Genomic DNA, 26,990 nt, shown 5'->3' with positions numbered 1-26,990 from the left:
TGTATTTTTTACTTTTACAAGCTGTGCTTGCTGGCAATTTGTAGCTGATATCTTAATTTCTTCTTGCATATTGTCGTGGGTTGCTGCCACTTGCTGGTCTGGTTAGGGGGGGGGGGGGGTGGGGGTAGTTCATCTTTCTGTATCTTTAGTGCAAATGTTTTTTTTTCTGTTTCTACTTTGATATTTGTGTGCTTTCTTATAGAACTGTTTACCCTAGTTTTTGAATTAATTTTTTTTTACTTAATGATTTTTCGATTCATACTGTTTTTCTTATTGCCCTTGGTTTTACAGGCTGCTATTTACAACCACTTATTGTTTATTTCACCACCAGAGGGATTGGATGTGGCTTTTAGGTCAGCCCGGGGGGGGGGGGGCGTTGTTTTCTGTTATGTCCTAGGGTGTTCAGTACATACAGACAACAGTACAGACTATCACGCATCACTCGTTGAGCTAAACAACACAGTTGACTATTCTCTGGAACTATCGCCAATGGGGGATCGTTCATTCTCAAACACCTCTTCCAAACTCTAACACAATCCAGAAGTTCAAATACGACAAACTTCCTTATTAAAGACAATAAAATCTTCTCGCAAATCAAATTCGTTCACATCTCGTTTTTTTTCAGTTCGACTGTAAATCTTACATTAATTATTTGTTGATGTCAAATGTGTCAAGGGATACATGGGTTTGTTTAAGTCTTCAGGGTCGTTGATGTCTTTCTGGCGATCTGCAGGAGTTTGACTGCCTCTGCCTTGCCGGTCTCTTGCACCATCTTGCTGAAGATACCGTGTTCCTTCTGAAGCAGAATGTAAGGCTCGTCAAACTCGATGAGCTGCCCTGCGTCAAGCACCTGAAAAACAGCAACAACAACAACAACAACAAGACTTAATGATCACCTGGGGAATTAAAATACATCACTTTCTGAAAGTATTAATGATTTAAGAAAATATTTAGGATAGATAAATACGACACATCACCTCACAATGAATTACTAATGTAAGAACACTTTTTGTACTTGGTCAATCAGAACTCGATTATAATAAAATCTTACATAACATTTAATCTTACCATAACTTTGTCCGAATCCATGATTGTGTTGAGACGATGAGCTATTGTCAGAACTGTGCAGTGTTTGAACCGCCGTCTGATGGTTGCTTGAATCAAACGGTCAGTTCTGTTTGATTGAATGAAATAAATAATATAATAGAAACTTCATTATTTATATGACAATATTAAGATCACTTCAAACTGCTGCCAAATATGACTGAGGGTTTTGCCGTCTTTAATTTTCCATCAGAACTAAAACAACCGCAGATTATATCACTTTGACCATAAATGGTATGCGTCTATACCCGCAGAGAAAAATGACTAAGCTCTTCAACTCAACATGTACCCTGTAAAACAGGTGCTGGTGCAAGATAGGAACACGGTAATGAAGTGGTCTTTCCTAGATTTGTTTCAGGGTTAGAGTAAAGCTCCAGTGGTTTATGTACGGGTTATCGGATTGTCTGTATAATTAACCATGTGGATAATGCCATTTATTTAATTAAAGCGGGAGTTGCTGTTGCTCGATAATTTCTAAGCATGTACACTCACCTGATGTCCACATTGGCTGTGGCTTCGTCCACTATGAGGATCTTGTTCTTGCGTAGGATAGCCCTAGCCAGACAGAGTAGCTGCCTCTGACCCACACTGAAATTAGTGCCTCCCTCGGTCAAGACTGCCTCCAACTTGTCCGGTAGCTCCTCAATCGCTGGTTTCAACTCAACCTTTAATATGGGACACAAAAAGGCGCTCGTAAGAGTGGATATCATATCCAGATGTAGCCACTTCTAGTTTTCTAAGATTCCCAATCTTCCAGAGATTTGTCTGTTGCAAGATTTGTAACAGCGTTTAAGCCCCGATGCGTGTAAAACCATCAACGATGGAAACCTTGGAATAATGAATTAGTAGGTTTACGTTTTTAGACTATCAACTGCTGAAATTGATACCAAGCGACAGCCATGTGCGAGAAAAAGGAACATTGTACAGCTGCAATTATATGTTTTGTGTCATCTCACAAGTCTGAATGAATAAACAGAGTATAGTCGACAGCAGAACACATAACATACCTCTTCAACAGCCCTCCATATATCAGAATCAAAGTGCCCACTGAAAGGATCCAGGTTCTTGCGAAGTGTTCCACTGAATAGAACTGGGTCCTTTTGGGCATAGAGAAACAAAACAAGGTTACACGAAAAATGATATCTACGATATCACGAACTATTCTATAATGTTTATAGGTACACATTATGTTTGACGTTAACAAAGAACTAATCTTCAACATGTTCCAGAAAACTAGCAAAACACATGCTGCAGCCTACTCGAGAAGATTATTTCACTTTTGTTAAAGCTATAGTCCATCATTTGTAATTAGTGCATTTTGTTCGTTTGAAGCAACAAAAGTATTCAAAATCTAGTGAAGGATACTGAGCAACTAACCTGATGAAGTTTCAGCTAAGCTTCAGCTGTACATTCCGAAAAAGCAGCATTCTAAGATCTCAATTTCAAATCAAAAGTTACTGAATCATGTTTTGAATTCTTTTGAATTGCAGCTATACGCGGCGTCGCGCACTGATCCGACGAATTATAACAACCGCGCGCGCGTGTGCGTCGTTCCAATACTTGTGCGCGCTGCGCTGAATAACAAAACGAACAACTAATTTAAATTTCCTACGGTGCTTCTTAAGAATCACTGTTGGAAATGCCTTCTTTCGTTGATTACTTCAAAATGACAGCTTCCCAGAAAGAATAATTTCACAGGGAGTTTAGTTCCCTTACTATCTTTCAACCAAGTTTGTTTTTCAACAGTAATTACGCCAGTTACTTTTCGGATGGCTGCAAATGATGGACTATAGCTTTAACATAATTGTGTACAGTTTGCTAAGTTAAAGCAAACTGTTTTTCTGTTTTTTACATGAATTCCAGGAGTCTCTGTAGACATTTCTACGACATTCAAGATTACCTGTCCACTCTGACTCGTTCCTTTTCCATCTATGGATTTACAGAGACATGGTTCAGGGAATCTCCTCCGCCATACATTACAATGCCTGATTACAAACTTGTGCATTCATCTCGCTCAAATAAGATTGGAGGGGGAGCGGCCATGTTCATCCATTGTTCTCTGAGATTCCATATTCGAGATGATCTTATGCCACCTTCTGATGACTATGAGTGTGTGTTTATCGAAATTGAACGCAACTGTGCCCGTAATTTGATTGTTGGAAATGTCTACAGAGCTCCTGGAACCAACCTCGATAACTTTCAACGATCTTTAGATTCTTGTCTTAATTCCATTTCTTCGGAGAGGAAACTGTGCTACGTGATGGGAGATTTCAATCTGGATCTCCTGAGATACTCAGAGCATCTGCCCACAGACGACTTTGTAAATACATTTCTGTCTTATGGCTTTCGCTCCTTGATAGATCGACCTACTCGTATAACCCCTCATAGCTCCACCCTCATTGACACGATACTAACAAACAACGATCAAAGTGATATTATTGCAGGTATACTCAGCGCAGACATCTCCGATCATTTACCTTTGTTTCAAATTACTCCTTGCCTTTCTCTCGATTCCCACTCTGTGTCCAGGACCTACACCACTAGAGATATCAATAATAGCAATCTTTGTTCTTTTACTGCAGGTATCGCGTCCATGGACTGGACAGAGGTTTTTCAGTGCCAACAGGCTGATTTGGCCTATGATATTTTCATGAACCATTTTCTTGATTCATACAATTATCATTTTCCATTTACAACCAAAAGGACAGGTGATAAAAAGACCAAGCCACCTTGGATCACCAATGCCATCATCAATTCCTGCAACCACAAAAATAGGTTGTACAGGCGATTCTTAAGGAATCCATCAACGACCAATGAACGTCTTTACAAGAATTATCGTAATCGCCTAACAGCCATTATTCGTCTCGCAAAGACGAAATATTACACCAGCAAGTTTGATCAGTGCGAAAATGATATTAAAAGCACCTGGCGAGAGATAAATAAAATCCTTGGTAAAGGCAAAAATATAGGTCTTCCGGAGAAATGCTCAGATGGACAACAGGTGTTCTCCAATCCCGCTGACATTGCCAACTCATTTAATTCCTACTTTACTAATATAGGCACTACACTTGCTAACAAAATTCCACCCACTAACTCACAATTCAATGATTATCTTCACAAACCTAACTCTTCTTCTTTTTTTCTTAGCCCGACTTCTTCCGCTGAAATTGTTGAAATCGGCAAATCACTCAGGAGTGACACCAGCTGCGGGTTTGATGACATTCGTTCCTCTATTGTTAAATCGGTCATTACGTATATAGCTGAACCTCTTGCTCACATATTCAATCTGTCTCTATCCTCCGCTTCTGTCCCTTCGAACCTGAAGATTGCCAAAGTTACACCTGTGTACAAATCTGGCAATTCTGAGGACATTCATAACTATCGTCCTATTTCTGTTCTGCCGTCCTTCTCTAAAATTCTTGAGCGAATTGTTTATAATCGTTTGGCGAAATTTCTGTCTCGCTCCAACATTCTTTTCAATCAGCAATTCGGCTTCCGCCCACAACATTCCACGGACATGGCTCTGATTCATCTTACTGACATTATTTCTAGTTCTTTATCCAACAAACGTTCAACTGCAGGTATCTTCATCGACCTTTCTAAGGCATTTGACACAATCGATCACGGCATTCTTCTTTCCAAACTCAACTACTATGGAATTAGAGGACATACTCTTGACTGGTTTGAGAGCTACCTGACGGGCAGACAGCAATTTACTGTGGTCCATAAAACATCTTCCAGCCGAAGCGACATTACGCATGGAGTACCTCAAGGGTCCATACTTGGCCCCCTTCTCTTTCTGCTGTATATTAATGATCTGAATAATTCTTCTTCTTTACTTTCTTTTCTGTTGTTCGCAGACGACACCACTATCATCTATTCTAATCCTAATTTTGAATCTCTAATACATATCCTCAATGCAGAACTTATCAAGGTGTCCTCGTGGTTTAAAGCCAACAAACTGTCTCTGAATGCAAGCAAAACAAAATGTTTGTTCTTTCAAAAAGCCAGTTCTTCTCCCGATTCTTTTCCATCTATTTACATCGATGGTACGCCAATATCGGTCGCTCACAGTACCAAATTCTTAGGTGTTGTGATTAATGATCACCTTACCTGGAGTGACCACATTTCCACAATTACCAAAATCGTTTCCCGCAATACAGGTGTTCTTTCCAAGCTTCGCACCTTTCTTCCATCAACAACTCTTTTCACTCTTTACAATACACTCATTCTTCCGTACCTTAATTACTGTAATATTGTGTGGGCACGATCCAGTACTAACCAACTCCACTCCCTTATTGTCATGCAGAAGCGGGCCATCAGACTCTGCACCCTCTTACAACCACGCGATCATACTGCACCTCTATTTGCAAAACTTCGCACACTAACGCTCACGGATATTAACAAACTGCAAACAGGAATTTTCATGTTTAAGTACACTAACAAAATTTTACCTCAAGTTTTTTCAACCTTTTTCACTTCTGTGCATGACATTCATGAATATAACACACGTTCCAGAAATAATCTCTATGTCCCATTCTCTCGCACAACTTTCTACATGAACACTCTTCGTTTCCATGGCCCTCGTCTTTGGAACAGCTTAGATACAGCCTTGAGAACAAAGTCTTCTGTGGGCGGATTCAAATCAGGGTACAAAGAATATCTCATCTCCCGCTACGTATCATAGTCTCCCTCCGATTAACAATTATTTCTTTTCTTCTTCTATTATACTACTTCTATAGTCCCCTTGCAATAATTATTTTATGTGATATGCTCGTTGTTCTTTAAGGTATACTGTTTTCATGTCTATTTTTTTGTTTTGTTTAGTGGCATGTTTATATGTTCACTATTGCTTGAATGTCTCTTAACAGTTTATTTTTTTTTGTGTAATTCTTTTTTGCCATTTGATTGTTCATCTTGTTTATCTTTCGTAAGAAATTTTGATTTGGCTGCCTACTTGTTTGTTCTTTTTGTTTCGTGATCAATTCGTTTTTGTTCACGTTTTTGTGTTTACCTGAACGTATTTGTATATTTTTGATTTTGACTGCATGTAGTTGCACGAAAATGTGATTATCGCATTATCGTTTTTGTTGCATCCATATATAATGATATCCATCATGTTTGAATCCCATGTGTATTATATATGCGTTTGTCCGATTGTTTGTATGTCTCTGTATTTGTCAAGTTGTCATTTCGGTTTTGTTTTGTGAAGGCATCGCCATATAAGCCCCCGGCTTCGGAAGATGCCCCCATAATTGCCTTTTTTTATGGTCCTTTCTTGCTTAGATATTTTCATGTATATTTTGAATAAGATTACTTTAATTATATTACTTATTAATTTATTTTGTTACATTGTCTTGTTTTTCTTTTGGCATTATGGAAATAAATGTTGATTGATTGATTGATTGATTGAAAAGGGCTTAATTACCTGTGGGATGAATGAGACTTTCTTGCGGAGGTCATGCAGTCCTATCAGGGCTGTGTTGATACCGTCTATCATTATGGTGCCTGTGGGCTCAGCCAATCTCATCAACACTGTCATCAGGGAACTCTTGCCGGCTCCTGTCCGGCCTACGATGCCCACCTGAAAGCCGCGATATGATGGGTGAAAGGACGATTTTTTTTAAGCCTTCGAAATTGTTCTTGGTATAACTTGGTCGAATTCACTCTACACAAATGTGTTCCAACCAGTTAATCTTAAACTAAGCTACAGTTGATGGAGGTCTTGAGTCATCCTGAGAGATAATTTATCCAACCTTCCTTGAAAATTCATGCTGGTACACGTTCTTATCCTTATTTAATAATAACACAATAAAAAACAAAAAAGAAGATTGATAGGACTGAGGTTATCGATCACATCGGAAAGTTCATGTAGACGCTTCATTCTTCCAATCCCTCGGCTGATGCCTGATTCTGACTCGCATTTTGTTTGCATGTAAAGTGGAACCTTCGTTTGCATACATGGACATGTAGTCTCACCTTTTCTGTTGGCCTGATGGCGCAGTTAATTTCGCGTAGTACCAATGGCCCATCATCACTGTATCTCAGAGAGACGTCTTGGAGCGTAATGCCGCCATCTTGTGGCCAGTCTGGAGGTGGCATGTGATCGGTTTGCAACTGTGCCTCCGGTTTGATATCGATATACTGGCAAACACGCTCCACTGAAGTCATCTGAATGTACATAAATGACAGAGTGTCAGTGTATGATGACACAGATAGCTTTAAAAAAAATTCAGCTTGTACTGTCGACAAAATATTGTGACGTCAAAGCAGACTGAATTTTGATGAAACGCTCGAATGTTGTCGTCGAGTCCTGCATAGACGCACTTGAGCCCGTCCCAATTGCATGCATCGACTTTGGAAGTGTCCCGCTTTGAAATGAAATCTTGCCACTAAATCAAACTAAACGTTGGTCGCCAGATTAATATTGTAGTTTATCACCTCCTCTGACATCTCTCTGCTGACCATGATAGCTGACCATGATATCACCATGATTGCTGATCGTCTCGCATCCGACTTGGGTCTTGTCCAAATGCACGGGATAAACTTTGTGTCGACAGCTTTAGCGCTGGCAAAGAGACAGGGTGAAAAAAGCCATAGCCAGAAGAATGGCGTTGGGAAGAGGGAATACTGTACGGACGTACCTGGTTTTCTAACTCTGCACTCTGTCGCACCGCCCACTGGAACTCCCCCATGAGACTCGTGGCATAGATCAAGGAGAGACCGACAATGCCAGAGTTGAGATCAAGAACTTTGGGGAAAACATATCGAATGTACTCCTTTAACCAGGTTATCCGCTACACGGACTTTGGCAATTTGTTCAAACCAATAATATACCAAATTCATCACATGTGGCTGTTTGTAGCATATCTGCTACGCCTTCTAAAGTGAAATAGCCCTCTCTTTTGATCATTACTAATTACCTAAAGCTGTTATAGGTGAATCCAAGATGGCGGTCAGCTCAATTCTTAGATGGTACCTCTTGTAATTAAAAGGATGCGCAAAGCTTGAAGACGAAGTAAGGACTAACATCTCTTTAATTACTTTGTCCCTAATAGTTAGTAGATTGGTCTAAGCCCTACATTCCGAACAATAATGGGTTTACTTGGTAACAGTATTTTTTTTTCTTCAAATGTGCTCATTTGGGTGACAGTGTCGGTATTTGTACACGTGTCACTTGTGCAAACACGCATCCACATGAGCAGTGTACATACACATGTGTATAATAGCCATTGTACATGTATATGCAAATCCTTAGCACATTTGAAGCATTTTTGTTTAGTTTTACCCCAAAAGAGTCTAAAAAAGAATGAATATTGAAATTGTCCTCAACTGCTGTATTGTCTTGATTTATACCAGGTTAACTTGTCCTATAAAGTCGGATTTACTCTCAAATGTTAGCCAACATACCAATTGCCTACACACTTGAATGAATTCCTCTTAAAAGTTCGTAAATTGTTATCCGAATCAACAAACGATTGAGGCACTGTAAGTTCACGATAAAGTCGGGCAAAACTTGTGTACTCATTATTAAATGTCATTATCTTCTGTTTACTGGGCTGATATAATAGGTGTAGTTACTAACTTACGATCTGCGGCAAGGATGCAGGTCAAACTGACTCCGGTGATAACTAATACACACAAGAAATCCAGCTGAATACCGAACCATCGAGTCGCGGACAGGAATAGGAACCATGCCCTAGTGTGGCCGTCCAGGTACCCGTCAAAGTCCGCAGTGAATCGCTGCTGAGCCTTGAAGGCGCGGACGGTACTCAGACCAGTCAGGGTGGCTGACAGGTGGGAGAATACCGGACTGCGAGCTGAAACAGGTGCACATGATAACTAACCGTCAAAATATCGCATTAACAAGACGCAACTGAAAATTTGTTTGATGTCTGAAGTCCTCACGAGTTCATCAGGAAAGAATATCAGGTTTAGTGACAAGCTACATCAAGAACTGTGAGTAACTATTGCCGTAACAAACAGGTTTGGGTCCATGGGACAAAACAGGTAATGTTTCTGAAAAGAAAATAATTAACGGCCCCAATTTTGTTTAAAGGAGCAAATGGTATATTTAATCTAAAGGGGCGTACATAATTTTGCTGAAAACCAAGCTCAAAATTATCTGGAAATTTAAATTGGAGCGTAAATATGGTATTTTTTTCTTTAAAAAGTAAGCAAAAGTTCAAAGGGAAATGCTCCTTCCTGCTCTTTCCTGCGCCTTCTTCCCCCTGCTGGATACGTTACTAACTGTGACAGAGGTATTTTCTCCATTGTACATCATTTTACATGTGGTTTTGTGATCATGCATTTCAACGTTCAAGACTGGCCTACCTTTTCCTTCTAATCTTTTAACGTCTCGAGAGGAGGCTAGGTAGTACTTCCTTGTGAAGTGAAAGACGACTCCGATCGGCAATGTGAAAGCGAGGCAAAAAGGATTGAAGATGGAGATCACGATGACAGTTGCAATCGCACCTAAAGAAAGCTGGAGAAGAAGATGAAACAATGACATTAATTAACAACAGGAAATGGAGGCATTGACCATCAGGTATTTTGATTGACTTTTCAAGATACTCAGAGAATCAATATTTAAGTAAATACAATTGGTTAGAAATTGTCATTAGAAGGCAACTTTTTTTTTTTTAATATACAGATAATATTGTTTGTGCAATGTGTACTTTACCTCAAGGAATTCGGTGAATGTGGATGGCAAAACGTCATCCATGTAGCCGATATCCTTAGCAAAGCGATTCAGAATCCGACCTGAAACCAAAATATACATCCATCGGGTCCATGCATTAGTGGCAGGATGTTTACATTTTGCCACCGTGCAGGCAATATGTGGTATCAAAGATCTCCCATGAACCCCTTCGAGGTTGGCGTAGAGCCCGAATCAGATCACGTGCCCATTCGGTGCACACGAATGTCTAATAATGATCCATCCAACTGTGATGTGGGTATGTGTGCAGGCCCTGCAGTATGATTGAACAAACTCAGGGCCTCGATGATGTACATATATAACGCACAAAATTCTTTGTTTAAATGTAAACTACAAAAACATGAACCTCTCATTGCCTTCAAGGATACCGATTGCACTTGACCAACGCGGTGATTGATTATGACAGTGTCTCACCCACGGGATTTGTATCAAAAAACTGCATGGGCGCTCTGATGATAGCTTCAAACATCTGGTTGTGAAGAGCCTTTGATGCCGTAACAAAGACATGATAGAACAGAAAGGCCCGAAGAAACGAGGCGGCGGTGGTAGCTCCACACAAGATGGCGTATATCCTGATGTAGTATGACCGGTTGCCGTACTCCGTACCGTCCTGATAATACTGCAAAGAGGACAAAATGAAAAAAAAAAACACAGTAAGCTAGGCCAAGCGTTTTTGGAGGTGTTACCTGTCACATTACTAACATTTGAGTAATCGTTTGTTACAATAATCACTTTTTCAGGCCTGATTGGAATTGCATTCAATGTCATCGCTACGTTCTTCGAGGCGCCCTTGCTCTCGTGAGTAGTCTACACAGACAGTTGAACTCTTGGGGGATCAAGTAAAAAAAAAAAAAAACCCCAGAATTAAAGTTTGCGCCTACTCGCTAGCTTTCAAAACTCCTGTCCTTTTCAATGTAACTGCACGTATCTTGAGTAGATCACACACCAACCTATACATACCTTTCACGCGCACATCTCAGTACAAGAACACACTTCGCTTCTACGGTCCCAGTCTTTTGAATAGCATTGACCAATCAAGTCCAAAACCTCCATGGGCTCTTTTAAGAACTCCTTCAAAGAGTATCTTATCTCCCAATATGAAGCATAGATTGTTTTTTTTTTCCTCCTTTGGCTTGTTCTCCAGCGTTGCCATCTCTTTTCGCTATTTTTATGGGTTTTTTTCCCCAGTCATTTTTCTTGATCTAAGTTCTGGTCAGAATACTTTGTCCCCTTGTTTATCTTTGTCTTTGACTTAATTAACTAACTATTTGATTATTTCATGTCTTTGTTCTCGTTTCTAAAGGCACTCCGCTACAAGCCTTGGCTTATTAGGATTGTGCCTCCACAATATTGTATTCTGCTTTCTATTATGTTATTTTTTAGTATGGTAATAAATGTAATATTGAATTGAAGTGAAGTGAAGTGAACTGGACTGGACTGGACTGGACTGGACTGGACTGATCAAGTGCACTTTAGTAAATGCCTAGGTACGCCATACCTTTCCTGATACTGATCCTAACCGTCAACCAACCTGACTGGTAATATTTCTGTCCACCAGATCGTTCTCTTCTTCGTTTGTCCACATCGCTAGCCAGACATCCGCGTAAGAAAGCAATGCCTTAAACCAAAAGCAGAGAAGCAGAAACTGTAGCCTAGATGAGCCAATTCTATAGAATGCCGTTTATGTTTGTTATTTTCAAACAAACACAGTATTGTAACGGAAAGTGTAGGGACTTATAGCTAGTTTATTTACAACGTCATCCCTATTGCACTAACGTAAATTCACTGTGTGTTGGTGACTGGGCGGAGCGTAAGAGCCTAGTGGCTGAATGCGCGTACGCTATTGGTTGCCTAAGGCCCATAGGTTTAGTACATGCATATGTGTTTGTACGGCGTATGCTTGTTCACGTGAGGGCTATTCACGTGATCGCGCGAAGGTGTTGTGCTGTGGACAGCGGACGGTACGGTCGTGTATTGCTCGCGTTCTGTGTTTTAGGTAATGCTGACGCGCACTGTGTAAGGCGCTGGCCCTGACTGTGCTGAAGTTACGCTGTGTGATGCTGACGCGCAGCCGTACAAGTGAATGTACGGAACGATGCTGACGCTATTTTGCATGGGTAAGGCGTAAATCAGGTTAAGGCTGACAGCGTGTATTACTTACATTGGCGTGCATTGCTTACATTGGCGTGTGTTATTTACATTGGCGTGTGTTATTTACATTGGTGTGCATTGTTTACTTAGGTACATTGTTTACTGAGTGAACGTTGCTAACTTGGTGTGCATTGTTTACTTAGTGTACATTGTTTACTGAGTGAACGTTGCTGACTTGGTGTGCATTGTTTACCGTAGTGTACATTGTTGACTTAGCAGTGCCTTGTTTACATTGGGCGCATTGTTCAAGCTGTGCGCGTTGCTGCTTAGTTGAGCTGTCAGTTAACTCCCAAGTGTAATTAAGTGACCCTGATAATTAACAACCCCATCAAAACTCAATCACTACTGCCTATTTCTTGATTATTGTATAATAAATTACGTTCATATTTGTTGTGCCGACAATCCTGTTGTCCAGGTGTATTTGTTGTTGGTTTATTGTGCAATTAACAGTGGGTAATCACAATCATCATAATCGGCGGTATATTTCCTCCAAAACGGACCTGCTCCCTAGGCCTTGAGGTCGCTCTGAGTGGTCTCTCGTCTTGGGAAAGCTTGCGTTCGGGAAGATCAGCTACACTCTAATAGGTGTCAGACTTGGTCCCAACGAACTTAGGTTTGGCCCGGGGAGATCCCCGCCACAGTATCAATGGTAACCATGTTGTCCATCAACGGTGTACCATAGTAAGCCAACAGATTATTTCCAAGCTTACTTATGATTTAGAATGACTTCCTTTATGAAAGTAAGTAAACAGATTATACAAAAAAACCTCACGACTAGTATTGAGTTTGGGGCGGCAGAAGCAGGCTCTTCTTTTTTTATCCTGGCGATTTAGAATCTACCTGTGCACCGACTACGACAATGACCCAGACGAGCGCAAAGGGGACCCCTGCAGCCGCTACGAGGAACCGGATGTACACCATCCACTCCACAGTGCCGGCCGCCATCTCCTCCGGGACGATACCAACAGGTGTCTCAACCTAAGCAATTAGATAATGCATCATTTTATGTAATATCATATCAATGAATTCCATTTAGATTGTATGCTTAGAAGGAATCCACTTGCGAATAGTTTTTGAGCATGAACCAAAGAAACGCACCCCATCCGAGTCATCTGAACAGATGGACACCTTGTCGTCAAGTCGTTCCGGATTTACATCCTGCTTATCCTCTCCATCGTAATCACCATCTTCAGATTTCTTCTTCAAAAGGGATGCAAAGTCCATGCCGTCTTCCTGCAGCTCTTTGTAGGTTCCGTATCCAGCCACCTTGCCCTTTCAGACAAGAGACAAATGTCTTAAAACAATAACCACCTTTCAGAAGAAAATAATGTTGTCATTTCTTTTCTTTCAAGACTGACGTTATTAACGTGCAGTGAACTGATTCTATAAAATAATAATTCTCAATACAGCTTTGCAGCATGTACTATCACTTTATACAGCTACTCAAAGAGGATATCCTCAAATAATGTGAACTAAGTTAATGTAGGATTATCTCCGGAAACGCTGCGAAATGAAGGCGGCTGCCAAAAAATATATATTTTAGAGGTCGTTTTATTTAATTACCTCCTGAAGGATGAGAATCTTGTCAGCCTTGTCAATGAATTGAAGCTGATGGGTGACAATGATCACAGCTTTGTCCCTCATTTCATGGAGAATGCACCTATGGGAGACAAAGGGTCGTTACGTCTCAAGATAATGAAATGTTTCTTTAAAAATAGGTAGATTTGGTGTGTTTTTTTATTGTAGATATTCTCACTTTTCAAAGAGGTGTCTACCAACTGCCGGATCCACTGCACTCAGAGGATCATCTAGTAGATACACATCGACATCACTGTACAAGGCCCTGGCGAGGCTAACCCTTGCCCTCTGACCTCCACTAAGGGTCACACCACGCTCACCAACCAGCGTCAGGTCACCTTCAGGAAGCAGTTCGATATCCTGTAAAAAAAGAAGCTCAAGTTTTGGTATCAGCCTCGAGTTTTCATCTGTGGCTTAGGAATTATCAATAAACCTGAATTGTCAAGACAACGTGAGAGTTTTCTTTAACCTTTGTCCCGGGATGACATAGTTCAATGTTGTCCCAAGCAAAACGCGGCATAATATAAAGTCTCTCAAATCTCTCAAGAAATTGCCCCCAAATCTCCTAGAACAGAGACTGTAGACGAAGTCAAGATTTGGAAAACCAAAGAAGTGTCATGCAAACATCACCAGCGATTGAACAGCGCCACTTTCAATGCTCCCAACATACTTACTCTGGTTAGTGCACAATGTTTAATGATTCGCTGGTACTTGGCCTGCTTGTATTTGCTGCCGAAGAGGATGTTGTCTCTTAGCGAGCCAGAAAGGATCCAGGGCTGTTGAGCCGTGTAGCCAACCCGACCATTCAAGACGTTAACTCCTGATACAGTAGGTATCTCTCCCAGTAAGGCAGCCAGAAGCGAAGACTGTCAGGAAGAAAACAATAAACACTTGAGATTGTGACGCCTATATCTGTTCATTTCGTGTATTCATTGACGTTTTACAAGCGGGGGCCTAACACAAGAGTGCAATCATAACTATCTAATCGGTCTTTGACTGACTCTACCAGTCAAGAGAAATTGTGGAGAATCTGGAGAACAGGAGAACACTTCGAGCATCTCATAACCACTTAAACAGGATGTGAGCGGCTTACCTCACCTGTAAAAATTGAAAGTTGAACTACACACACCAAAATGAAGAGTAAAGTAAATATGTGGCAAAAGTGCGACACACATGTAGACTGGTTAGGAGACTAGCGCAATGTAGGGAAATTTTCCCCAGTGAGCAATGTCACAGGGTGGAGCAAAGGGGACATCTCTATAGTCTGACGTCCAATTGGTCCGACGTCCTATTGGTCCGACGTCCCATTGGCCCGACGCCCCATTGGTCCGACGCCCCATAGGGTTAGGGTTAGGGTAAGGGTTTAGGTTAGGGTCAATCAACCTGAACCAGTGGAACTACACAGTAATGTTTCAACGGACCAATGGGACGTCGGACCAATGGGACGTCGGACCAATGGGACGTCGGACCAATGGGACGTCGGACCACTGGGACGTCGGACCACTGGGACGTCGGATCAACGGGACGTCGGAGTAATAAATTGATTTATCCAAGAAGCTCAATCAGGTCATGTGAAATTCATTATCCATTATCCGAAAAGGCAATTGTTGATTCAATTAACTATATTTCCATTGTTGTGGTCCGAATCCAGGTGTCATGCAGTGCCTATTTGACTTATTTAGGCAGAGTTAGCCAATCAGTTCTTTCGGTGGTAAACTTTCACCAAAACGAACTTGCATCCCTTAGCCTTTAGACTGCTTGTAGGTCTCCGGTTCGAGGAGAATCCACCACAATATGTCTAAGAAAGGATTCACCGGATTCGAATCATTTGGTTTACTCACCTTGCCACACCCAACAGGCCCAATGACTGCAAGCAACTCCCCTGGTTGAATTCGGAAACTGACGTCTTGTAGCACTGTGTTCCTGGTGTCCTTTTGATTGAGTTAAAAACAATTTTATATCTGACTGTGTTTTACACGACATTTTTACTTTGAATCGAATAAAGAATTCGTGGAAAAACAACGATGACACGAATTTTACTTCCATCGTTCCATCGGACAATGTTATGGCGATACTGCAGTGCCGTGGTCTCCACCTGGCCTGAGACATTGAATTTGTGGTCTGCGGGTACTTCTGCATGTTGTGGGTTCGAGTCCAGCCTGCAGCTATGGTGCTTGTGCCCTTGGGCAAGGCACTTTGTCAATTATTGCTTTTTTCCATCCCGGAGTAAATGGGTACTTTTGAGGGTAGAGATTGTTATAGTGGTAGATTTTGGCTGCTTTGCGCCTAAATGGCAGCATCGAGCTGTATACTCCACATGGAGCTCTTATGGTATTTGGAATATTTCATTGGCCAAACGAGCAGGATAATAATGATGTAGCGCCTTACTGGTGGATACGTGCGCTTTATAAATACCCGTTATGGTGATATGGACATTTTCTTGGTTGGGTCGACTTTTTTGTATAATAGGGCGATGAAACTAATAAGGGCGACAGATCAAGTACTGTCGCCCTATTCCCTAAAATCGCCATTTGGACCAGTGCTAGGGATAGGGTTTATGGTTTAAGGTTGAGGGTTTAAGGTTAGGGCTAAGGTTAGGGCTAGGGTAATTTTGTGCACAAGTCTATGAAGTGTCCACCTATTGGGGTTGCTAGTAATACTATCGCAATTATACCATTTAGGTCCACACTTCAGCGTGGGAGGTTTACCATTAGGAGACGTGTGGAATTTCAACGTCTTTTAAATGCCTCAGCTCCTATTGAGAGGCAATATTTCAGTGTCGCAAACACGCTGGATCGATTGCTCATGTTCCAATTAGTAAAAAAAATACAAAAAAGGCGTTACTATGAGGGAAATTGGGGTTAGGGGTGGGAAAAAGCGAATTATTTTTCAGTGCACAAGTCTATATGAATGTTTCCCGACGTGTATGATTATCGACAATATTATAATTATTACTAAAGGCAACTCTACCTTGTTCCAAGATCCGTACATATTCTCCACGACAATCCGGGCCCGTACGTCTGTCTCAGTATTGAGCTTGTTCGCATGAGGATTAGTCTCGACTGGTTCCTCTTCCTCGCTTACGGCAGTTCTAAGGTAGTCAAGCAACTCACCATTGTCCGCAGACTCAATCACACTATTCGTTCTGTTTGTTTGTGCGCTCTCTGGATGCTCTGAAATGTCCAACTTATCATTCTTTAAGGTATCATCTGCTTTGATCTCGTCCAATAGGGCCGTTTGCTCTTCCAGGAAAATATCATCCATGACGTCCGTATTAGGCTCGTTTACGTGTCTCTGCAGCTCATCCATCAGCAAAAACATCTGGTCAGAAGCAAACAAGTATAACTATAGACACTATGAAAGACACCTTCTTTTGTATACAGCATACCACGCCGGACCTAGGGTGTGTTACATGTAATTCAGAGTGTTGTATTTACTAGAATGCGGGTCCTGTTCACCGTGCAGATAATTTTAACAGCCGCGACCAAAGGCTTATGGTTGTAACACATGTATAACATGAATCTGTATTAACATTGTTTTTATTAAGAGTCTACTGTAATTATCTCAAGTGTAACTGTTCATCAAGGTCTTTATCACCCGAAGTCTTTGAATGGAGTCAAGTACTCTGAACGGTTGGAAGCCAACAACCACCAATGACGGGGAACACTTTGGGAACTCGACAATTTAGAAAGTTGAGCTTCATTTATTGAGACTCGGTTCATTATAGTCTTAACCCTAAAGGGGCCGGGTTATTTTGACCATCTCTCAGCCGGGGGGGGGGGGGGGGGGCGGATTCGGCCCCCCCCCCCTAAGATCTCGGCCATCGAGTGACGAAAAATTTTGAAACTCGATACATGCATAGAGCAACTATTCCTTGACTTACCCAAGAATTTCATGACTATAGGTTAAAGGTTTTGGAATTATGGCTAATTAATTATTCATATGTACGAATGGCAATTCTGCTCTGTGTACACGACGTATATGCGAAAATTCAGTTTTCACGGCGTGTAGCGCCGGAAAATTTTTCACTACGCGGCAACCCGTGGTCCTATTTTTATGTTTTTGGTATCAAAAGATGCGCAAAGCTCGAGGCTAAAAAGTCATAACAGCTCGGGTCACGACAAATTTTTTTTTAGAGGCTATCACGGAAAATGTTGAGGGGGGGCGGATTCCGCCCCCCCCCGGCCCTTTTAGGGTTAATTCGCCGGCGTGAGGATTTTCTCTTTGCAATTCTCACCTGAATCCTTCGAATGGAGACGAGTCCCTCCGACCCGTGCATGATCGCGAATGGGAAATGGTTGGACAGGCAAATCCTGGCGCTGTAGAACAGTGCGAGCACGGGGAAGACCTTAGAGGGCGTGACAGGATTTCCCAGAGAGGCGTAGACGATGAATGTGATGAATGTCGTCAACAGAGCGCCATCGAACCGGAGGGCTCCAATTATTGCGTGCAAATAGGCACTGTGTAAAATCTTTCGTACCTCCTTTCTGTAGACAGAAAGAAGCAAAACTATGTACGAAAAACCATGCTTTTTATTCTGCAGAGTACTCATTTGGGAAAACCGGTTTATTTGCCAATCGTCTGACCATCGTGAATTTGAACACCTACCGAGTGTGTACTCGGTAGGTCTGCCAGTTCTAAATAATCACCTGAACTGACAGGAATTGGCAAAGGCCGAAAGGGCTCCTCACAGCAGCCAGAGGCCACAGACAGTTGAAAACAAGCCTTGTCAACAGGTAAGCTCATTGACTTTAATCCCTCATATCCATCTTATTTTTGAGGAAATGAACTAAAATCTTCCTCGCAAGCCACCAGTTACGCACACCTCTTTGCCCCCGAAATTTGGTTGTGGATCTGCCATTGCTCTGAGCAAATCTTGGAAGAGGGAATTCAACTTACGCTCGGCTTTCGGCGACCAGTTTTCCAAACGAATGTTCCCACGCGTATATCTTGATGACGCGTATGCCAGATATCACTTCATTCATGATGCGGATCCTTGCATCCGACAACAAGGCCGTTTTGGATCTGAAAGGGAGAAAGCACAATATAAACTTTTCTGCAAAGATCTGGGGACTTTATTGAGGTCGTTTGCAGTTTCAAATGAAAAAAAGAAACACTCTTCATGCATTGGAGGTTAGTAGAGTATGAAGTTATTGGTTTCTGTAACAAAACATTTCACTATGTATAGGGTTTGTATAACAAAATATGCACATACCAGACAATTGCTTACTTCGAAGACATTGGTACCATATTATACTGAAAGGTGTAGTCAGGTGTAGTGGTAGTGTAATAGCTGTTGCACCGAGTGGTGATTAATGGTACTATGCTAGTAATAGCGAGCATTCTCAAGGCAATATTTGACACTGCTAAAATACCAATTGAAACGGGGGGTCTAAAACTGCCGTTTATAAGCAAACATTATCCCAATGGTTATCTGATCGACAGTTTACCCAAGAATAAGTCAAAAGGAATATCACGATAGGTTTCTGAATGCACCCAGGATTACCTAAATTTGGAAGCTAGTTTCCCAATGTAAATTTGGAGGGGTGCCATGAAGATCAAAATGGAAGTCCCGGCAAGGCAAGACACTCCGATCTCTCTCCAGGCTAGGGCGACCACGATAGTCAGCTGTAGAGGAGCTATCCAGAGGTAGTGGAGGAGCCGGAAAGCCTAACAAGAAGGAGACGAGGCAGCTTGATTCATTATTAAGCAACTTCTGACATACGAAATGGGGAAAGTATGTGGGATCGATTGGGGTTGATCGATTGATATCCGTTTTGACTTTAGAGTTGCTATTACATCTGGTGCACGATGACACAGTACCTGGTTAACAGTCAGAATGTTACATTAAATGCTCACACAATGTCTCATCGAAGTGGTGTAGCCAACAAGTAAGGATAATTTATCCTGTCCAACAACATTTTTTTCACGAGTGTTTTTTGAACGTCGCGCGATTGTCGGCATTGTTATGCCATGAAGAGCAACACCTATAGTCCGATAGTACCTATGATCGACGGCTTTTAGTCTGCTTACCAGACCAAAATATTCTGACTATTTCTGATGAATATAAGGGGTAGTACGTAGCCGTTAGTGTCACTTGACCGAAACGGGAGGATTTTCGAATACATTTCGTCGACACTCTCGGATAGCACCTGGGTAATTTTGGGTATAAAATAGGTTTTCTTTGCCTGCACTGCTCATTAAAGAGAATACGCAAATGAGTTGATAATTAAAATTCATTACTTGCATGAAACAAAAAATGTAATTCAATGAATACTCTGTGAATCAAGTATTGCACGACGGACGAGCTTCGCTGCATCACTTCGCATCACATTGGTTCCAAAGTGTTCTTTACAGTATCAAGTTGATATATTGGTCACACCCAAATAATTATCAGAGGATTCAATTTCTGCTCAATTTGTCACCACAGTTTTACAACACAAACAGTTTCCACTATGGAGTATCGTGGATAATTGTAAGTCCCACTGGCAGTCACACGCGTTTTTTTGATTTTTTTTTTTTTTTTTTTTGGGGGGGGCACCTACCAAATCGAATCTGTTGACGTCATTGGATAAGATGTTGACCAGTTGACCGATTGTCGTTTCTCCTAAAGCTAGGTTGCTGAGTCTTAAGGCCTGCAATATTGAGAAGGGAAAAAAGTATTAGCTATAACACTTGTACTTTATAAGGACATAAAAATGTGAGAATACTGCGAGGATCCTCTTACCAATATCATATCGTGCTTAAGATATCCTTGCTGAGATTACTAATTGAATGAATACGCATCGCTGGAGTAATCCTGTGCTCTGAGTTTGCTACGTATGGGCGCGTTTTTTGTTACTGGTGCTGTCATCTTTTGTATTTGACAACATGATGGGGTTTTGGTTTGTATTGTCACCTTAGCCCTCCAATGAAAACATGCATTGTGAACCTTGCTATTACTTGGGTCAATTTTAGTCAACCCCCGTTGGTCTGTACACAGTATGCCAGGAGGTGAGATAGAAACATTTTGACCGTTTGTGACCTCTTAAATAGCAGGAGGATTAGTACCTTATACTGATTGAACGGTAGGCCTTATAGGGTATTACACCATGCTGGATTTACTCCATGTTGGTTTCACCCCATGCTCCAATTTCCTACTTGAAATCTTGAATCACCTTTCTGAAGATGAGACCCGAGCAGGCCGTCCTTAGCCTCATTCCTGTGATCCAATAGCCGAAGTAGCAAAAATGGCTGGCTATAAGTATGAGCAGGGAAGACAAGGACATGCCCAATGCTTGCAAGTAGGCTTCCGTGGTCGACACGAGGTCCGTGGAGAAGTACAGAACAAGACGACTCAGCATCACTGGCTGGGCCATCTTCAAGACGACCTAATGTTGATAATATCCACATCCAAAATACATGTATGAGAAGTAAGACAGATATCAGAATAAACGAAACACGGGTTGAATATACGAATTTACGATTTATTGTTGAAACAACCTTTTAAAAGTTTCTTATAATGTAAACAGCATTTAATATTGTCCGTAGTGATTTGTATTCAAACATGTACAAACACAAGACCCATTCCTGACAACAAATTGTAGGGGTGGATTATAACTTCTTCTTTTTTTTGCGGAATCCCCGCTGCCATTTTTAAGGAAAATATCGTTGATTATCCATCGGCCCTTTGGCCACGGCAACCATCATCGTATTAGCAGCGATACCTACCTCAGAGTGAATACAGTTCATAAATCGCTGTAGAAATTGTGCTCCATCATTTTCATTGTCCCCGGGGATTCCAATCATTGTAACCTTAAGAAGGGTTTACCCAAGTACTATTAACATGTGGATTGTGCAACTTGCCAAAATATAATCCTGGACCATTGTTGTACAACAATTAAGGGAGCCTGCAGATCGCTGAAGCGAGCCCCTTTTGGCAACTCAGACTATAATGTGGAACTCCTGGTTCCAGCACATAAGCAACAGCTTAAACGCCAGAAACCAGATGAATGCCTTGTTCCAAGGTGGACATATGAGGGTATTCAGCGACTGCATGCATGTTTTGCTTGAACTGAATCGGTCTTATTTACAGAAAGTGCAGCTGATTTGGATGAATGTGCAGAGTTCACAATGGACTACATCAAGTTGTGTGAGGAGCTGTGCATTTCAAAGAAAAAAGTGACTCGATATCCAAACGACAAACCTTGGTTTGACCGTTCAGTGGACTCGGCACACTGCTCCAGGGACAAGGCATTTGAGTGTGGACAGGTCAGCTTTGAAACGGGCAAAATATGCCGTCTGTTAAGCAATAAGTGATGAAAGAGGGGACAAGGAAACAAGAACAAAAATGTTGCTGTTAATTTCATGGGGGCTGTTAGGGTGAATGTTCCCTTGACCGCGCTCGGTAAAAAGAATATGTCGAGAAAACGAAAGAAGTTTTGGGGAAAAATACTCCCCCCCCCCCCCACCTCCCTCTAGGAAAAAAATCCTGGCGACGTCCAGGAAAACAACTTCTACTTTCTGGTGACCGTTTTCGAGTCGGTTTTATATTCATTTATTTTCTTTTGAAAAAGTTCCACAGATCTCTAGTGCAATAATTCACACTAAACAGATGGTTTTGGTTACCTCAATGAATGCAGGCAAGCCATGTATCATGTAATGCCAGCCAAAAGCTCTTAGCAACGCCCATCGAAGAGACGAAGGCTTTCCCGTGGCTTCACTTTTCTTAATTTCTTTATTCCACTCCCTGCATGGAGAAGGGATTCCAAAGATCATACTTGACATACCCACGATAACATACAATTAAGATTTACAATAGTAAAATATCATATTGTTTTCACTCTCCATAGTTAGTCAGATGTAGATGTACTTGTTCATATTATTGTCATTGATCTGAAAGCCCTTAGTGTGCTCAAAGACTATTGACACTTTGTTGCATACATTTTATTTTGTGATAGGGTATTGCACTGGCACATACTTTACCTCTCGAGTTTACCGACCACAATAACAGCGGAGTCGTCAGGCAGAACGTCATACAAGTCTGTTTCAACAAGAGGTCTCTTGTAGCCTCGACGGAAGAAATTAAACATCCAGCTTCAAGAAGAAAATGATTATGTATGGAATTGAAAGCAAAGGAGGTTATGAACATTACAATACGTGATTGTGTCAGTATTTAATGCGCACTTTGTGTTTGATTTAGTATTTGCTTACTTTCCATGTAGAATTACTGAATTGTTTTTTTTTTTCTCAGTGAAATGCAAATCAAGGCAGCAGCAACTAGCATATCAAAACGGAAGGGTAATTGTTCCTGGCGGATTGTCTAAGACTTACAGTTATGATGGTTTTAGACAGAAAAAAAAATCAGTGGAGTGTCATGGCCTAGCGGTTAAGAACACCGGACTCATATTCTGGTGTTTCAGAGGCAACAGTGACGTGGGTCAAGCCCGCCGGCGGACACTTGTGCCCTTAAGCAAGGCTTAACCATTCCTGCTTCATCCTTCGGATGGGACATAAAGCCGTAGGTCCCGTGTGTTGTGTAATGCACGTTAAAGAACCCATTAAAACTTGTCACTAAGAGAAGGGGTTCGCCCCGTCCTGACAGTGGCCGCAGCGCCTTGTAAACCCTTATAAGGTGCTACATAATGGGTCTCATATTTCTCATGTACTTCATTCATCTAATAATATACATAACTCCTAGTGCCTTGAGTACCTATACTCCATTGCGATAATGCCTGAATAGGTTTCTGCAACGTAACCATACAGATACAGATCAGAAGATATATCGTCAAAAAATTGTTATGTATAATTTGCTTATAAATATGTATTTTATACCAGAAAATTGCTGAAAAGGTTTTTAACTTAAAAAAAATACGCTTAAGATTTTCAACAAAACACAAAATGCCCCAGTATGTTAAAGCAAATCGGTAGAAACAAACTCCACTTCAGAATCACATTCACTAACTGACTGAAGGTTACAGTTTACGGTAACAGAAAAACACTGTACGAAATGAAGTGGCGCGTCATTGTGCAGGCCTACGGGATACGTAGGCCATCAGCCTCGGTCCATTGTTTTGGCCACCGGTATCAAATGAGGGGAATAATCGTCATAGCGATTTTTGGCAATGTATACACCTCCGGAGTTGGAAAATATGTGATAGCATTGCAGCGGTGGCAGCTTTTGGGTGTTATCACCTTTTTTCTCAAAATGTCCATCAAAATGCTTGTTACCACTCTAAGGGCGGTACACCTTGCGCATGCTCACTATAATAATTTATGTCCTGATTTGATACCGACCAAACCCCCAGGCTGATGGCCTGATGTGGTGTATGTGCAGGTATAAAAGGGTGCATAACTTATCTTACAAGAATACTAATTTTGAGAAGAGACCAGCTGTCTTCATGGGGTGTGGCGGTCTTCTGACTCCGGAGGGGGCTTTGACGGGCTCATCCTCAGTCTGCGCGAAATCTGAAACATGTCTAGGTTTGATGTCGTAACCCGATGTTTTGGACGAAACGTCGACGTTATGGGCCGCCATGACGGTGCTTGCAATATGACATGCGAATAATTATTATTGTATATTGTAGCAGTAGTGGTGCTTGTTGGTAACAGTTATTCTTTGCAGTGAAACGTACGTTCCCTTGGTGTTATTGCACAAAGATAAGGTAACCAATACGTGTACACTTGTTTCCCATAATACAGAGTTCAAGTGTAATACAGTTGACATATGCACAATGATGTATCCAGGACTTTGGTCCAGAGTATAAAATTGATAATTAAAGGGACATTACGGCCTGAAATCCCCGAATATTTCATGTTCCGGAAAGTTAACTTCAACTATTTTTAAAACGTATGGTTGAAAAGGAAACAAAGCTTTATGTCTTACCGTTCCCGAGAAAGGCAAAACTTTGGTAGTTGTGCATAACTGTCGGTTCTGAACAGCGCCCCCATCAGCCCCTGGTACCAGCCAATGATGTTGGTATGGTTTCGAGGCGGGAAGTCACTTATGTGACTCACCTTTGAATATGAATTGCGCCCCCTGTTGTTTTCAAACGAAACTTAATTACGACTTCTTTAAAGAATTTTTCGACGAATTCGTGCACGTGATCAGTAGCTGTACACTCATGAGGGCACCTACAATGGAAAAACCATTGTGCACGCTATTGTACTCAGCAATTGCTCTGTGATGGATTACTTGAACAGCTATCACACGATTTTGCCACGGAAGGGGGGGCATTCGTGATACCATTGCTATAACGTGCCCGGATTGGCCTTTAGCCGCAAAAGCTTATGCATCGACGCAACTTGCTTTGAGCTGTGCAGAAAGTTGCATGTGATCATCTTTCTCAACCATCCTTTTCAGAAGTATTATAAGCTCTTTTTATCAGATCAGTTATTTTTCTACATGGGATATAGAAGTCCATTTCGGTCTGTTACGCGTCGTGTCTCATAAGTTTGGTAGTGATTGATGATTCTATTTGGTAGATATTGATGATTCTATCTTGGTGGCGCTTTTCAACAAGCTGAAAGACTAAACAACACAAGTTGTGGCATTCCAAATCATTTAATTTACGAATCCAGAAAATTTATCATTCGGTTTTCTGAATCGCGTTGATTAAATGTAATGGTTATATATATTTATTTTTATCAATTTCTGAGATACAATTATTTGGGTTGGATTCTTTTATCGCAAAATTCAAGCTCTTCCTTATGATTAAGGGTGTCTAATACCGAGATTTAAAAGTAAAACAACCACACAACTATCCTTTAAAAAAAACTGGGCGCTGTTGTAGTCTTATTGTGTTATTGTGACTTTCGGGTCCTCTTTTGCGACCCCAAAAATCGGGCTGTTCGTGCTAGTTGTGATTCCATCCGGAATTGTTTGCGTTTTGCGGATTTGTAAGAAATCACAAACCGTGCCGTGCATTGGTGATTGGTCACTGCTGTTCGTAAGCACGGCGTTGGGTAAGTGTGGAATACCAGACACACCAAACGTGTATTGTACATTGTATGAAAACGACAGGAAACACGTTTTATACTCCGTCGTGTCCGATGTAAATAACCGTGGTTTGAGTTTGTTGGTTTTTTTCTTGGGAACGGTAAGACATTATTAGTTGGTTTCCTTTTCAACGTTGTTCAACCTTCCTTTTCAATGTTTGAAATATGATATTCAAACAATTCAAAGCATGACTTTTGGGGGATTTCAGGACGCAGTACCCTTTTAAACGAAATTATATTTACTAGAAATATCGTTTTGAAATAATAATCACCAACCTTTAAAAGCTGGGCGTTTCTGTTTGATTCTTGCGAAAACCATGCAAGAACGAATTTCGGTGGTCACAGTTTTGTCTCTGAAAAATCGAGCTGTGATCCAGCCGCACAGCGGTGAGAAACAACATTTGTGTATTGGTAATGTGTGTATTATGTACCACATACACAACGTGTGCCGTGCCGGGCCTTGATTAGACACGACTTGAAATACGTCTGTGGTTATGCCACAAGATGGGTATGCCAACACATGCTGGGAATTTCAGGCCGTAATGTCCATTTCATTACTGATTTTGTACCCTGGACCCAAATCATATATACTCTATTGTTCTTTGGTCCAATGGACACACTCGAACTTTGTATTTTGGGAAACACACGTGTACACGCATCGGTGACCTTATCGTTCGGCAAGTACGTGTCACTGCAACAAAATAGCTGTAAGAACAAGCACCTATATTCTGACACGATAGACAATAATTTATTCACTCCATATTATATTTCCAGAACCGTCATGGCGGCCCATAATGACGGCGGATTGTCCAAAACGTCGGGTCACGACAGCAACCCTAACCAAGTTCCAGATTCGACGCAGACTGAGGACGAACCCGTCAAAGCACCCTCCGGAGTCAGAAGACCGCCACATCCTATTAAGACAGCTGGTCTCTTCTCTAAACTATTTTTCATGTAAGATAACTATACACCATACCTGCACATTTACCCATACTTACTTTATAATCAGGCGCGGTTCTAGAACCAATATTTTTGGGGGGCTAGCACGGTGGATCCAGAATTTTGTTCAGGGAGGCGTGCTGAAATGTTGACTGGTTATTTTTTCCAGACACTAAGGCCTCCGAAAATCAATAGGGAGCTCATGCCATATTTTCAATGGGGAGCGTCAATAAAATCCTAAAATCATTCACACTAAATGAACTAATGCACCCTTGTCAGGGCTATTTCTTCTTTAGCGGGAGACCGTTCGCATGTACATCACAATCCTTCTTTTTGCTAATGTTTTTTTTTTTTTACGGAACTTATTTTTTGGGGCTAGACACAATTTTTGGGGGGCTACAGCCCCCCTAGCCCCCCCCCCGTAGAACCGCGCCTGTTTATACTCCCTGTATTGTTATCTACATTTCCTCCTTAATTTTTTTCTCCTTAATACAATAAATTATCGTTTTCTTCTTGAAGCTGG

General features: G+C 41.4%; 1 protein-coding gene across 1 annotated transcript; it reads right to left on the bottom strand.

The window, feature by feature from the left end:
• Positions 1–367: 367 nt before the first annotated feature.
• LOC119735991 (multidrug resistance-associated protein 4-like) lies at positions 368–24,493 on the bottom strand. The gene is made up of 28 exons (XM_038209975.1): positions 24,417–24,493; positions 23,896–24,075; positions 22,517–22,627; positions 22,160–22,280; positions 20,710–20,922; positions 20,098–20,187; positions 19,059–19,222; positions 18,452–18,577; positions 17,790–18,039; positions 16,523–16,873; positions 15,394–15,483; positions 14,227–14,418; positions 13,731–13,912; positions 13,538–13,634; positions 13,073–13,246; positions 12,815–12,952; positions 11,355–11,441; positions 10,238–10,442; positions 9,788–9,867; positions 9,439–9,589; positions 8,694–8,924; positions 7,749–7,855; positions 7,084–7,275; positions 6,533–6,688; positions 2,112–2,201; positions 1,597–1,769; positions 1,069–1,174; positions 368–850 (listed from the first exon to the last, which is right to left on the bottom strand). The coding sequence occupies exons 1-28, from the start codon at positions 24,479–24,481 to the stop codon at positions 692–694; spliced, it is 4,281 nt and encodes a 1,426-aa protein (XP_038065903.1). The 5' UTR covers positions 24,482–24,493; the 3' UTR covers positions 368–691.
• Positions 24,494–26,990: the final 2,497 nt, after the last annotated feature.

The sequence above is a fragment of the Patiria miniata genome, unplaced genomic scaffold (assembly GCF_015706575.1).
Source record: "Patiria miniata isolate m_02_andy unplaced genomic scaffold, ASM1570657v1 HiC_scaffold_29, whole genome shotgun sequence".
NCBI lineage: Eukaryota > Metazoa > Echinodermata > Asteroidea > Valvatida > Asterinidae > Patiria > Patiria miniata.
This window is presented reverse-complemented; position numbering and strand designations above follow the sequence as displayed.